At 43.3% G+C, this 14,346-nt stretch overlaps 1 protein-coding gene across 2 annotated transcripts; it reads left to right on the forward strand.

The window, feature by feature from the left end:
• Positions 1-1,455: 1,455 nt before the first annotated feature.
• On the forward strand, positions 1,456-14,071 carry igsf10 (immunoglobulin superfamily, member 10). Of its 2 annotated transcripts, XM_076146212.1 has the most exons (9): positions 1,456-1,667; positions 2,618-2,747; positions 2,937-3,327; positions 3,933-4,700; positions 5,265-6,914; positions 7,006-8,595; positions 8,702-9,602; positions 11,029-11,395; positions 11,478-14,071. In XM_076146212.1, exons 1-9 carry the CDS (start codon positions 1,456-1,458, stop codon positions 13,026-13,028), a joined length of 7,560 nt encoding a protein of 2,519 aa, XP_076002327.1. In that variant the 3' UTR covers positions 13,029-14,071. The 2 variants fall into 2 exon arrangements, with proteins under 2 accessions (XP_076002327.1, XP_076002328.1); XM_076146213.1 differs by lacking the exons at positions 1,456-1,667; positions 2,618-2,747; positions 2,937-3,327; positions 3,933-4,700; positions 5,265-6,914 and having other exon boundaries at positions 7,831-8,600; positions 8,722-9,602.
• Positions 14,072-14,346: the final 275 nt, after the last annotated feature.

A 14,346-nucleotide genomic window follows, 5' to 3' on the forward strand; every position in this document is an offset into this window, starting at 1 on the left:
CCCTGTGAACGTTCTGCCCGTGATAATGAGGCTCTGCATATGGATGTGTGTGAGAGGTGTGTGTGTTGCGATGAAGCTGCGTCTTTGTGACAGGGCACATGGAGTCATTGAAAAGCTAAAACACACGTGGTACAACTTAAAGAGTGAGAGAGAGCTGTGGTTTCCTGGGTCCTGAATAGTGTTTACAAGTGACTCACGCGGAACTTTGCCCCCCATATAGTCGGTTGAAGATGAGTCATTTTTTGAAAATGTGCTATATTGCAACAAATCCAATGGATTTGGTTTAGATTTCTGAGCTTTTATTATGGCCCTGGACTTTACTGAAGTTCGTCTGTGAACTCTGTTGCGATTCAAAACATTAAAAGTGTCACTTTGGAATTTGTGGTCGCAAAAAGGAAATCTGGGAATGTAACTTTACAGTTTATGTTTAAGGCCCCTGTACTTTAGAGAGAGATGGACAGGTAGCACGTCTCATAGTCTGGAGTCAGGAATTATACAATTTAACTCAATTTCTCTTTATTTAAAAAATCAACAAATGGTTCAAAAGAATTACCTTTTGGAAGCAGAAAAAGGAGCCGCATCAAACATCAGTCTGTGGCTCAACTACAATAGAAACCAGATTCTAACAGGCAATAGTCACGATACGAGATATTGAACGCACTAATTTGAATCGTATTGGCCCATTGCCTGTCACAAGAGGACAGTGCTTTGATCTGACAGAGCCGCAACATAAAACACTTTGGACCATCTTGGACTACTTGTCACACTTGGTCCACGTTTACTCTTGTACTTTTTATTGCTACAAGAGGGGAAAGATGAAGCACAAATCTGGGCGAAAGAGGGAGACGCCTCTTCCAAAGAAGTGTTCTTAGAGGGGATTTCGTGGTTTGGAATCCTGAAATACCTCTGAATTATCTGAATAAATAATAATACACAATTAGTTTCTATATTTTGGGTGATAGACAGCCTGGGACTATTGTGAGGTTTAGTGATCTGACCTCTAAGTAGTTTATTGTGGCTGCTTCACTCACGGGATTGCGTTTCAGCGGATTACAGGGGGCGGGGGAGCCCGAATGGAGCCCTCAGACAGGCGCTCACATACGGAGAGAGATGCCTCCTGCACCTCCTGCTCCTCCTGTAGCTCCCGCTTTTCATCACAGGAGTCACTCTACTGGATTACAGACACTTGACGTGGACCTCCTCTCATCCTAAATCGCTACAAATCCGATAATTTACCTTGCTACGACTGCTGAGGAGCGGTGAGGAGAATAACACTTATTTATAAAAGTTTCAACAAGTGCATTTATGACACAGGTTACGTTTTTGTATGACCAATTTTGTTGAATATGAACTAAAATTTAGACTAAATAAGATCGCTAATCCTTCACCCAGGTTATTTTCCGGCAGGATTCCATTCATGGTAGCGGAGCAGCTGTGGCTCCAGCCCCGTGCATGATGCGTGTGTGTGCTCGCAGTGGCTCATACCTGCGGCGGTGGCTGCTGGTGCTGTGGGCGGCGGTGTTTGTTCTGGCCGTCGCGTCGCCGGCCAGCGGTAGCTGCCCCCGGTCATGCGTCTGCCACGATCCCGCCGAAGTGCAATGCGCCTTCAAGTACCTGACCGCGGTACCTGAACGCATCCCGCCAGCTACGCACCGAGTAAATCTTGGGTGAGCTTCCTTCTTTACAACTTCGTATACTCAAGATGAAGAAAAATGACTGGATTTCTGGATGAAGAGCTGCACACACAAGAGTCTTCAGAGTCCCACTGACATTAACTTAATTCAACCTAACTCATTTTGTGAGCAGGTTTTCACTGTGGCGCCAGACTTTCACTCTTCTTTAGTTCTCAAAATGTAGCTAAAAACAGAGCTTTTCATAATAAAGTTGTTTTTACAGATAAACTATAGTGGGATGGACAGCTAACTATTCTGCATGTTTAAACGGCATGCTTTACACAAAGGATGTATTTAATTGTCATCAAGAACTTGCAAATGTGTCTGTTTCTGTTTTTGTTTGCTGTGTTGCCAAAAGGTTTTACTCCGAAAAGTCACACAGCTAAGCATTAAACCCCTAATTAGGACTGAGCTCATTAAAGCTGCATTTTAGATGTTAAAATGATGTACCATGCTTGATTACAACCATCCTCCAGCTGGAAGCCACATGCAAGATCATTTAGTTTGATAGGATTGTAATATTGATATTGTCCAAGTCCCTGTGTTTTCTCCTATTGTGTTATCTCTTTATATCAGGCCAAATGCTTAATGTGTCTGCCAAAGAAATATGGCTTCCAACACCTTTGCTCATTATGAATGAGCCCCTTTTTGGCACTTACTTACTTGTTTCCAATCTTCATGGTGAAGAAGGAGTTGTTTACTGGCAGTTATTGTGATTCAGACTAAATCACACATCATTTATCAGAATATGCAGACATTGTTATATTGTTATTATTCCACCTCTTGCCACAACCAAACTATTTAGAGTTCCACATGTACTGCCAACAGGGATCAAACAGATATGAGAAACAAGTATGAACACAGACACTTGAATAATTAATAGAAATCCCCACTCATTGATTACCATTTTAAGCTGACATTGTTTTTTCATTTCCCTGCCTTAGGTACAACAGCTTAACTGTCTTGAGAGAAACTGAACTTTCCGGACTCAGCCACTTAGAGCTATTGATGTTGCATAGCAACAATATCCACAGTATTGAGGACAGAGCATTCCTAGACCTCAAGTCCTTACAGGTAATGTCATGTCTCTCTCATACTAATGTGAATACTATAACTTAATAACAAACTTGACACACAAACACAGAAAGAGAGAGAGAGTAAAGATCAGTATTTCTGAGCAGATATGCCATCTGCTTCAATTGATGTGTGATTGATATGTATATAATTATATATAATCAATAATAATCGATCATATTCCCACAGGTTCTGAAGATGTCTTACAATAAAGTAAAGGAAATCAACAAGGAGACACTCAAAGGCCTGGAGAGTCTGACAAGACTTCACATGGATCACAACCGCATCGAGTTCATCAGCCCAGAAGCTTTCCATGGTTTGACCAATCTACAGCTGGTTCATCTGGAGGGTAACCAGCTCCAGCAGCTCCATCCAGACACATTCATCACACAGAGATACAGCCAGGTGTTCAAAGTGTCCTTAGTGAGGAGCATCCACCTGTCAGACAACCTCCTCACCAGCCTGCCAGCAGATATTTTCTCAGGCTGCACACAGCTAGAGAACCTGTTCCTCCATGGAAACCCTTGGACATGTGACTGCCGGATGAAGTGGTTCCCAGAGTTTGCGCAGAGAAACTCAGGTGAGTTGTAGGAGAGTTTGTTTGTTTGGTACCAGTGTGAGTATTTAGAGAGCTTCTGCTTGCTCACTCTGCAGTAGCACTGGGGTCATAGCTAATGGGAAAGGCACTCTGAAACACTTTGCTCTGTACAATACAAAAATATCCCTTAATCTGAACCATGAGTGGAACCAGATTTGTTGGCAGTTTTACTGAAGAACATCTGGCAGAGTTGCTAAATGCATAACTACTTTAATAATTTATTCTACTCTGAAATTTAAAGTAGAATGTGTTTTCACCCAGTGCTCAATATAGAGGCCGGTAAGGAAGGCTTATCCAAGAAAAACACATATATCTTAGCAGATACGTCAATAGAGACAGACATCCTATCTTCCACGGAAAAATAATGTACTAAACACACGGAGGAACTAAAGTTATATAGTTATGCAGTTTGTGATTTGGTTATTGTGAAAGCCAAGTATCTCATATATTCTTCTGTATAATGGGTTTTTATCCCAATTTTACTAATCGTCTTTTGGTTTCCCTGGCCTATAGTGTAGATTCTATAAATGTTCCTTTCTGTTATGCAACTATCTAAACACTGTAACACTTAATTGGAATGTTTCCAGGTGTGCTGAAATGCAAGCAAGACAAGAAGAATCCCAGAAGCCTGCTGTGCCCTGTCTGTGAAAATCCTGAACCCAACCACAGCAAACCTCTCACCCGTCTCACCAGTGATGCCTTCATTTGCACCAAACCCTGGATCCACAACCATCTCAAGCAGAAAAACATTAGCCTGGATGATGGAGACTTCACTGCAGTTACTCCTAAGGACTTTATTGCCCCATTAGGTTCCATACAGATGAACCTGACTGATCAGTTTTACAATGATGCCAGCATATCCTGTACAGTCCAGAGGCCCTCTGCTTTTGAAAACATGACTTTAACTGTGGAGGAGGAGGGGGAAAGCAATGCCACAGTGCTAACAGCCAGTATAATTACATCTCTGGTCTGTAACGTTGACCATGAACATATACAGCAGCTATGGCGCATCTTGGCCACCTACAGCGACTCTCCCATGAGACTTGAGAGGGGTTTGATGCTGGCCAGGACCCCAGAGATGGTGTATAGGTATAGCCAGATTAAACCTATGGATGGTCAGGAGGCGATCCATACAGACATTGTGTCTCATATTAAAGCCTCGCCTGCATGGTTGATGCAGGGGGAGGTTAATTTCCAACTTGACCGGACTACAACCACTTTCTCTACTTTACACATTAAGTACTGGTCTGTTGTCAACCTACGTGTGGAAAACACAAAACCTAAGAAGGGCCATTATTCCTGGACCATGATTAAACGAGACAATGAGACCAAGACTGAGCACACTGTACTCACAGGTGAGAGTTATAGATTCATCCTGAATAAACTGTATCATAATTAATACGACCTTCATTCATTGTAGTAAAAGAAGTAAAGAAGACATTTTATTTGCACTCTTCAAGACACCTATGGTCGCCTTACAGTGCAAAACTTAAAAGTTAACATAAACACAGACAGGTAAAATCAACTGACATGGTACGGACACCAACACAGAGTTAAATATCCATTAATTTGCATTAATCAATATTTACTTTGGAACTATTTAATACAGATTTTACGTGATACTAATGGATGATTATACCACAAGGTCTTTTTTGTTTTTGTTGGAGTATTGTTGATGATTTTGACATCACTAACCAGGTTTGTAGGCCTTTCAATTGAGCCCTAATGGAACTAAATTATATTAGGGAAATTCCGTGACCAAGTTCAGATGTAATTGAAAGACGTAAATAAAATCATATATGATTATATCTCACTATTTATCTCACTATTAATTATCACCGTAAGTAATGCATTAAAGTGTTACACAAACGACAGTAAAAAATACTTCATCACATTTGTTGTTTCATTTTACCCGATAGGTGGTGTGGTGCAGTTGAACTGTGAAATCGTGGGTGAGCCAAAACCTTTGGTGGAGTGGATTTTACCGGATGGAAGTAAGGTCAGGGCACCTTTCTCCACTGAGGACCGAAGAATCATAATCACTGCTGATGGAAAGCTCACTTTACGTGGAGCTGATACCTCAGATACTGGTCTCTACCGGTGCATTGCCACAAACTACCTGGATGCAGATATGCTCAGCTTTCGGGTGACAGTTGTTTCTCATGATGTGGAAGAAGCTGAGGTCAATGGAGTGCAACTCTCACTACCTATCGATGAAAATGTGCTTTTTGAATGTGGCTCCACAGGGAGTCCCAACGCCTTGGTCCAGTGGATACTCCCTGACCACTCAGTGCTGGACAAGTCTCACGGGAACAGGAAAGTGTACAAGAATGGAACCCTTGTGATTCAAGGTCTCACAGAGAGGGACACAGGATTTTATAGGTGCTTGGTTGTTAATCAGCTGGGAGTTGACCTGCTAGTGTCTCAAGTAACAGTGACTGGAGAAAGGCCAAAGAAGGCAGTACTGAAAAATGAGGGTTCTGGGGGAATGGAGTTTAAGGTGGAGCCCAGCTTAGCTGACAACAAAGTCATCTTAAATGAGATCCACTCATTCACTTCCATAGAAGGAACAACTCAGGAATCGAGGACCATTACCTCAGATAAACCCTACCCACGATTCAGATCAAGGGGCAGAGGAAGTAGACTCAGAGGGAGAGGTTTCAGCAGCAGCAGACGTGGAGGGAACAGTGGGAGGGTTTTCGATAAAACAAGCAGAAAAGTAGACGCAGAAAAAGTTGCTCAACTTTTAAAAAATTATCAGCATGGATCAAGAAGAAACACTGGTGCAGAAAAGGTAAAACATGAATACTCTGATGCCTCTCTTTCAGGTGATGGGGAAATTGGCTCTGGTGGTGATTATATTGAAGCTCACCCCAACATTAGGCCTACAGAGGTCAAGCTAAATACAGAAAACCCCTATGATGTTACACAAACTTGGCAAGACAACAAGTGGACTGAAACACTGACAACCACACAGACCAGTACAGGGACACTTCAAGCCATTTTCATGGAAACCATAGACACTAGTCAGATTAACTTAGGTCAAGCAACAAATAACATACTAACAACAGACTCAAACCTACTTACTGTAACAGACACTTCACAAGAAACCCAGCTGCAGTTCTCCGGAGACCTACCTACAGAACCAGAGACCTCCACTGGGGCGACACTATCCTTTGTCACAGACCCTAATGTGACACCAATGATGGATGGACCAGGTCCAGTGGAGCTAATAGTCCACGCCTCGAGAGACCCACAAAGCCAGACCACATTCACAGCTGTCACTACCACAGAGAGACAGCAAGACGAGATCACCTTCCACACTACCCAAAGGATCAAATCCCCCCGTTTGCCTGCTGGATCCACAATCATATCCCAACAGCAGATCCATATCATCCCACGTAAAAATGGCAGAGGAGGAGGACGCAGGAGGAACTTCCAAGGGCACAGGAGGATCATAAAACCCAACAGGATCACCGACATTCAGTCCTTCATCAATAAACTCAAACAGCCCACACTTAAAAACGAAACAAATGTTACTGTGCCATATACAGTTGAAAAAACCACAGGTAAGCAATCATTTGTTGTTCTGAAAATTGTTCTGAAGAATGACTTTCCATTTTGATTCACTATGTGGACCTCTCTGGAACTTTTTTACAGACTGTGACTGTGATGACAACAAGAAGAAGACAGCGACAGGTCATCTGCAGCTTGTCACATCAACAGCTTCTTCCAATGCAATCTTACGCAGAACAGAGAGACCTGTTGCAGCACAAGATACAGAAGCTACAACCAGTAACTCTTACATTACTTTAAATGTTCCATTTACGCATACCCAGTCTAAGACAGATATGTCTGGTGGCTACATCACCTCTGCTGATGCCCCTGACATTGATCCTACTCCTGATCCATATATGACCAAAACAGAGGATCTATTAATTTCCACCAAAGCAACTACAACTACCCCTTCTAAAGTTATCCGTGGAAGAATTCCATGGAACAGGATATTCGGAGGCAGACGAAAGGGAAGTTATCTAGACAGGCTAAGGAAACCATTCATCTCCACAACAACTTCAACTTCAGCTGGAACTACAACAGTTACCCTAACCACAACTCCTTCTGCTCCAACCACTGTTCCATCTTTATCTGAACCAGAGACTCTGTCTCCAACCAGACATATAGAAAGCACAGAGAGTTCAGTAGACTATAGCTATGGAGATTTGACTTCTGCTGATTATGAGTTTACAACACAGGGACCTAGCTTTCATCATCAAACCACTACTAGTCCACCCTCCCACTCCAGATCCTCCACCACTGCTGAAACACTACCAGAATCCCAGACTATTCCTCCTCCTCCTACTGTCAAACTACCTTCACGGGCAAAAGCAGATGAATCATCTGGGTCTGGTTCGTTTGTAGTTAGACAGAGGCCTGGTTTCACAAGAGAACGGACAGGGCGGAGGAGACGGCCCTTTAGGGGGAGGAGACCCTTCAAGAAACCTTCAATCGTTGAATTGAACCCTACTACCACAGCTGATGCTTTCACTACAGAGGTAACAACTATGACTGTAGCCATGGAGACTACAATGAAGACAACCATACCGCCTCAGCGGACTGTTTCAGTCTCCAAGCCCCTGTATACACCAACCAGGGAAGCAGACAGAACTGCCATTAAGGTGTCCACTGACCAAACCTCAGTGGACACTGAACGATATGAGGAAGATGAGTGGAACAAATTCACAATTAGCAGTTCACTAGATCACACTACTACCAAGACTCCTATAATCACCTCAGTCACATTTAACCCTACCACCACATTTGTACCAACTACCACAAAACGGACTTATACAATACATCAGAACAGAGTTCAGAGCAACATCAGACCGCCAACACAGAGGAACAATGGTCACAACACACGCAAGCCTTTAATTAGGCGAATCAGGCCTACTGAGAAACCCCCTCGTTATGACACAACGACCATGCTTACAGAAGAACAAGAATACACCAGTGCCCTTGTGCCATACAGCGAAGACACACATGACACCATCTCTAGTGCTTATGATCATATCACTAGCAATGAGGCTACAAGTCCAAATACTGTGGGTTTTGACCCATCCACAAAGCCCAAAATAGTTGGGGGCAATGCAGCCAGCTTCACGGTGTTGTCCAGCTCGGATGCCTTCCTGCCATGTGAGGCTGTTGGTAACCCTCAGCCAGCTATCACCTGGAAACGCTTCTCTTCAACCACAGGTACAGTTTCATTAATTAGACGGGAAGGTATTGTTATCAAGTTTCAGCTAGGTTGACAAAACAAAGTAGTTATTATGCATTTACTAGGTGTGTTGTCTTTTTTCAGGAAGTACAATTACCATTAAGGGGAAGATGGGCAAGTTTGAGGTGCTGAACAATGGCACGCTCTCCATCCAGAATGCAAACATGAAGGATCGTGGACAGTACATCTGTCTAGCTGAGAATGATCAGGGATCAGACAAACTGCTCATCACCCTCTCTGTAGTGGCCTACCCCTCACGTATCCTGGAGCCAAAAGTACGGGAGATCAAGTCCCACACAGGAAACACAGTGGAGATGAAATGCAAAGCAGAGGGTCGACCAACACCTACGATCTCCTGGATCCTGGCAAATCGAACCCAAGTTAGGGGTCATAATAAGGAGACAGGAAGGGTTTCAGTGACCTCTGAAGGAACGTTGGTCATTCAGCAGGCATCTGTTTATGACAGAGGTCATTACAAATGCATCGCTAGTAATTCAGCTGGAGCTGATACTGCTACTGTCCGTCTGCAGGTTGTGGCAGCACCCCCCGGTATCCTCGAAGAGAAACGACAGCATGTTAGGGCCAGTGTGAGCCAACAACTGTGGTTGCCCTGCACTGGCCATGGTAGCCCTCAGCCTACTATTCACTGGGTGCTCTATGATGGGTCAGTCGCATCGAACATGTACCCTGGTGTCACAAGAGTATCAGCATACAAAAACGGAACCCTCTTCATTAAAGATGTGACTCAAACAGACAGTGGGATATATGAATGTATTGCCACCAGTTCTACTGGCTCAGAACGAAGGGTGGTGACGGTGACGGTAGAGAAGCAAGAGTCTCCACCTCAGATAGTGGCGACGTCCCAGCGAATGACGGAGTTGTCATATGGGGACCAGTTGAGACTGATGTGTTCAGCCACAGGAGACCCCAAACCCAGGATCATCTGGAGACTGCCGTCTAAAGCTGTGGTGGACCAGTGGCACAGGTAAAATACATTGATTATTGTCAAATTCACAGAAAGATCAAAGCTAAAATATTTTGAATCGAGGCAGTGCATTTGACACTTTTAAGAACAGAAGTAAAATTCTTCTCTGAGCAGCTAGTCCTGGAATTTGCTAACCAGGCACATTTCAACAACAAACAAGTTTTTGACTTTCAGCAAGTCCTCCACACCACATGGAGATGTTCTCTTGAAAAATGAAACATCTGTGGATATTATTGTATTCATACTGCTAAAATGTTTCTTATTCTCATTCTTGAGTTTTAATACTTCTCCATTTTTGGTTTCTTGCCTTGAACCTTTGGTTTATCCACCTCCTACACACTCAGTGTCCATGTTTTGATGTGTTGGTTAAATACATACGTGTGAAATCATAGAATGGGCTTTTCCGTACCTATTTAAGGCATAATTAAATTAAATCTAAATGAAAACACTGGCAATATAATGATTAAAGCTGACTTCTAGGTGAGTTGGCTCACTCAGAGGTCAGAGGATTGCTGGGGAGATCTTTGGATTTTGGTCTCATGAAATGTAACACCACGAGGGCAGTGATAGTGTGATGCATGTTGCAGATAAAGGGTAAAACAATATTCTTTATAATTATTTTCAGTCAAAAGTGAAGGAAGTAGAGGAAATTTAAAGCAATGTAAGAATTCCAGCATACAGACAATGGCCTCCATATATGCGTAAAGAATTTGTTTGACTGAATGTACTAGAGAAAAACAGCTTTGGAAAGAAACTGGATGTTTAGTTTCAACAAACAATGCTGGTTTTGTTCAATTCACTGCTGTTGCCAGTGGCGTTTGCTGGTCAGTTCAGAAAATCCTTATTCTCCTCAACATCCTCGGAGAATTTATGTAAATGTGTGTTTTATGATTCCATTTTCACCATTATTGTCCATCTTAATATATTTGAAGGTTTCTCTGCAACCACAAAGCAATTTAACTGCACGCAAGACAAAGATGTTCAACTGTTACCAAATGCAAGTTTATGAATATAGAGGTTTTCCTCAAAGCTATTTACATATGCGAGGAAAGAAAGATCTCATCCTAGTATTGGGTTGCAAGACATTTCAGTGACAGACAATCAGAAAAGTAAACAGTCGAAGTAACCACGTAATCTTAAACGCATTGAACATTCACAGTAATTAGCACGGTAAGACTACCATCTGTTTTATCTTTATGTTTTATACCAACTAGTCAAAATATAAAACCTATATGAATGATTTTTAAATTAAGAATTAAAGTGGACATAGAGTATTATAATTCAAATTATTCCTCAATGCAGTCCTACTGTGAAGTGGATGTGGTACATTTATACAAACTCTCTGTATCTGTATGTACATTTATTGATTTTGTCTTCAATTGACAATAAATAACACATTTTATGTCTCTTTTCTGTCTGTCTTCAGAATGGGCAGTAGAATCCAGGCCCTGGATAACGGCACCCTTGTCATTAACACTGTGAGTGACAAAGATGCTGGAGAATATCTCTGTGTGGCGCGAAGCAAGATTGGCGATGACCTCCAACTCATGAGGGTCAGTGTTTCGATGAAGCCAGCCAAGATCGAGCCCAAGGCGAACACCAAAAAGCGGGTGCCCTTTGGGAATGACTTCAAGGTTGACTGCAAAGCCTCCGGGGCTCCAAAGCCGGAGATCTCCTGGGGTCTACCAGATGGTACAATGGTCAACAGTGATCTGCAGTCGGACAGCAGCGTTGGAGGAGCAAGAGCACGGCGGTACGTTCTATTCGACAATGGAACGCTCTACGTCAACCAGGTATGCTTGAAGCTTCCTTTGTAAGAACACCATGATCTTTAATAAAAAAAAAAAACATTGATCATATAATATATTTCCCTAGGTTGGTATTTCTGAGGAAGGGGACTACACCTGCTATGCTGAGAACCAGATTGGCAAGGACGAGATGCACGTCCATATCACAGTGGTGATCGCTGCCCCCAGGATACGTCCACCCAGCCGGACCCATGCCACGGTGAGGCCTGGAGGGAATGTCCGATTTGACTGTGAAGCACTTGGAGAGCCCAAACCCAAAATCCTATGGATGCTGCCCACCAATGACATAATTGCAGCATCAAATGAACGTTACTTAATGCACGTTAATGGCTCTCTGGATATCAGGGATGTGAAACTAGTTGATGCTGGGGAGTATGTTTGTATGGCTCGCAACCCTGCTGGAGAAAACAGAAAAGACTACAAATTGGATATAGATGGCAATCCGCCAATAATAAATGGTCATCGCCAGAATAGGACTGTTGTCAAAGATGTAGCACCTAAATACTCCAGGAAATTAATAGACTGTAAGGCTGAGGGATATCCAATTCCTACAGTAACTTGGATTATGCCTGATAACATCTTCCTCTCTGCGCCCTACTTCGGCAGTAGGGTTAATGTCCACCTTAATGGAACATTAGAGATCCGACATGTGCGTCCAACTGATACAGCCGAGTTTATCTGCATTGCAAGGAATGATGGAGGCGAGGCGGTAATGGTCGTTCAACTGGAGGTGACCAGTATGCTCAGAAGGCCAATATTCAAGAACCCCTTCAACGAGCGTGTCATTGCTCGGACTGGAAAAACTACGGTTCTGAATTGTTCTGCTGATGGACAACCACTGCCAGAGATCATATGGATTCTGCCTAATGGCTCACGGTTTACTGGTGGGCTCAACCATAGCTCCCACCACCACCTCGGCAAGGATGGGACTTTAGTCATCTATAACCCGAGCAGAGAGGACACTGGGAAGTATCGCTGTGGTGCTAAGAATTTCCTGGGCTACATAGAGAAGATAATTGTCTTGGAGGTTGGTCAGAAGCCGTACATCCTGTCAAGGCCGAGGGGCATCATACGCAGTGTGTCTGGGCAGCCTCTTTTCCTTCACTGTCTGGCTGATGGGAGTCCAAGACCAAACATTTACTGGACCATTCCTGGTGGCCACACTCTTACTCGGCCTCAGGTACTGGGGCGCTACCAGTTGCTGGACAATGGCACTCTGGTCGTTCATGACACCACTCTCCATGACCGAGGAAACTATGTGTGCAGGGCTCGAAGTGATGCTGGGGAGGCAGTTCTCAATGTCCCTGTCGCTATCATCGCCTACCCTCCCCGTATCACAACAGCTCCACCTCCCACTGTGAAGGCTGTGGCTGGTGCTCCTCTTCACTTGAACTGCGTCGCCATGGGGATCCCTAAACCAGAGATCACCTGGGAGTTGCCCGATGCTTCTGTACTGTCTACAGCGGGGCAGGGCCGTCCTTTGGGTAGCGAGCTGCTCCATCCACAGGGCACCCTTATCATCCAGAAGCCCACAGCCTCAGACTCTGGTACATACAAATGCCTTGCCAAGAACCACCTGGGCACAGACTCAAAGCTCACATATGTGCGTGTAATGTGAGAACAAGGCATAACCAAGGAGGGATAAAGGTGTATCAGAATGTAAACTTTGAACAGACACACTCACTTGTGTTGTGTCTGTGATGTGCAGTATACGCTTTCTCACATGTGAATTTGCTCGGATCGTGGCTCGTGGAATATTATTCTAAAAAGTGACAGACCAAGGTTTTAAAAAATATACAGCGTGAAGGCATGGAGAGGAAACAGACTTTTCAGAAGGAAACTTTTTTTTAAAGGAAAATCCAGCCTGAGGCTAGAAAGTTGTTATTGTAACTTTGGGGGTCGGGGGTCTGGAAACTCATAGAAGGTTGTGATTTGGGGTGAGCAGCGCATAGAGTTAAGCTGGAGGTGATTTCTCTGACTGGCCACTGCAAACTGCTCACACGGATACTATTTCAGCACACACAGAGAGGGAGAAAATACAGAACGACAGAAGGAAGGGAAGGTATCTCCCAGTGGGGTCACCATTCCCTTTGGAAGTTCATGCTGTCATGAATTGGAATCAAACTAAATTCTACTCAAATCCACAGATTTCTGCGTGGGAAAATATGTTTATTCAAGAAATATATGAGGCTTGTTTTACACTGGATAGATATCTGTATCGACAATACAGTTTCATACCAGAATTCCTTTATCATACGTATTCTGTATTCATGCTCTGTCAAGTTAAAAGAGCGCCAAAAGAGATTCTTTCAGGGCTTATTTCTGTTCTATTGTGTTGAACACAAGGATCTACAGTAATGTTATACATTATGTTATTCTGTAATAATACAGTATATAATATCTTTCGTAGTATCTACTTTATGGAAAGTTTTTAACCTGGGGGGGAAATGAAAATTAAACAGTGAAATGTGGGTTGTGTTTTTTTGCAGTATTTTATAATAGTTGGATGCATTAGTGCTGAATAAATTTTATTTCAGTGAGGAATACGATTATTGTGTGAGGAGTCCATCCATACATCCATGATAGATGTGAAGAAAGTCTACATGGGCTATTAGTGTTACAGCTCTAAAATAAACCTCTGCAGTGTAATTCTGTTGGAAATTGGGGTCGTAGGGATCGTCCAGTCGTAACCTGTAACAGAGAAGAGTTATGGTATGGCTCCAGTTGGGGCCTTGCACACCCACACAATTTAAACTCTCCAGCTGTGAAAATACAGCTCCTCAGTGTTTAGGATCCATAGGGGAACCTTTGATTTTTGTTTGTGATTGTGTGCTGATTTTACCCCCCCCCCCCCCACCCACCACCACAAGTATATGAAAGGAATGAGGAGGAGTAGGCGAGGGAATTTTCCCTTAAATGCTGGTGGAGACCAGGAC

This window comes from Genypterus blacodes, unplaced genomic scaffold (genome assembly GCF_046128005.1).
Source record: "Genypterus blacodes isolate CSIRO-AG114 ecotype Tasmania unplaced genomic scaffold, CSIRO-AGI_Gbla_v1 ptg000032l_1, whole genome shotgun sequence".
Taxonomy (NCBI): Eukaryota; Metazoa; Chordata; class Actinopteri; order Ophidiiformes; family Ophidiidae; genus Genypterus; species Genypterus blacodes.

Excerpts from the sequence above, each read along its gene's own strand:
- igsf10 (XM_076146212.1), top strand. The coding sequence starts at position 1,456 with ATGCGTGTGTGTGCTCGCAGTGGCTCATACCTGCGGCGGTGGCTGCTG. Across the intron at positions 2,748-2,936 it reads TAGACCTCAAGTCCTTACAG|GTTCTGAAGATGTCTTACAA; the intron begins GTAATGTCATGT and ends ATATTCCCACAG. Across the intron at positions 8,596-8,701 it reads ACGCTTCTCTTCAACCACAG|GAAGTACAATTACCATTAAG; the intron begins GTACAGTTTCAT and ends GTCTTTTTTCAG.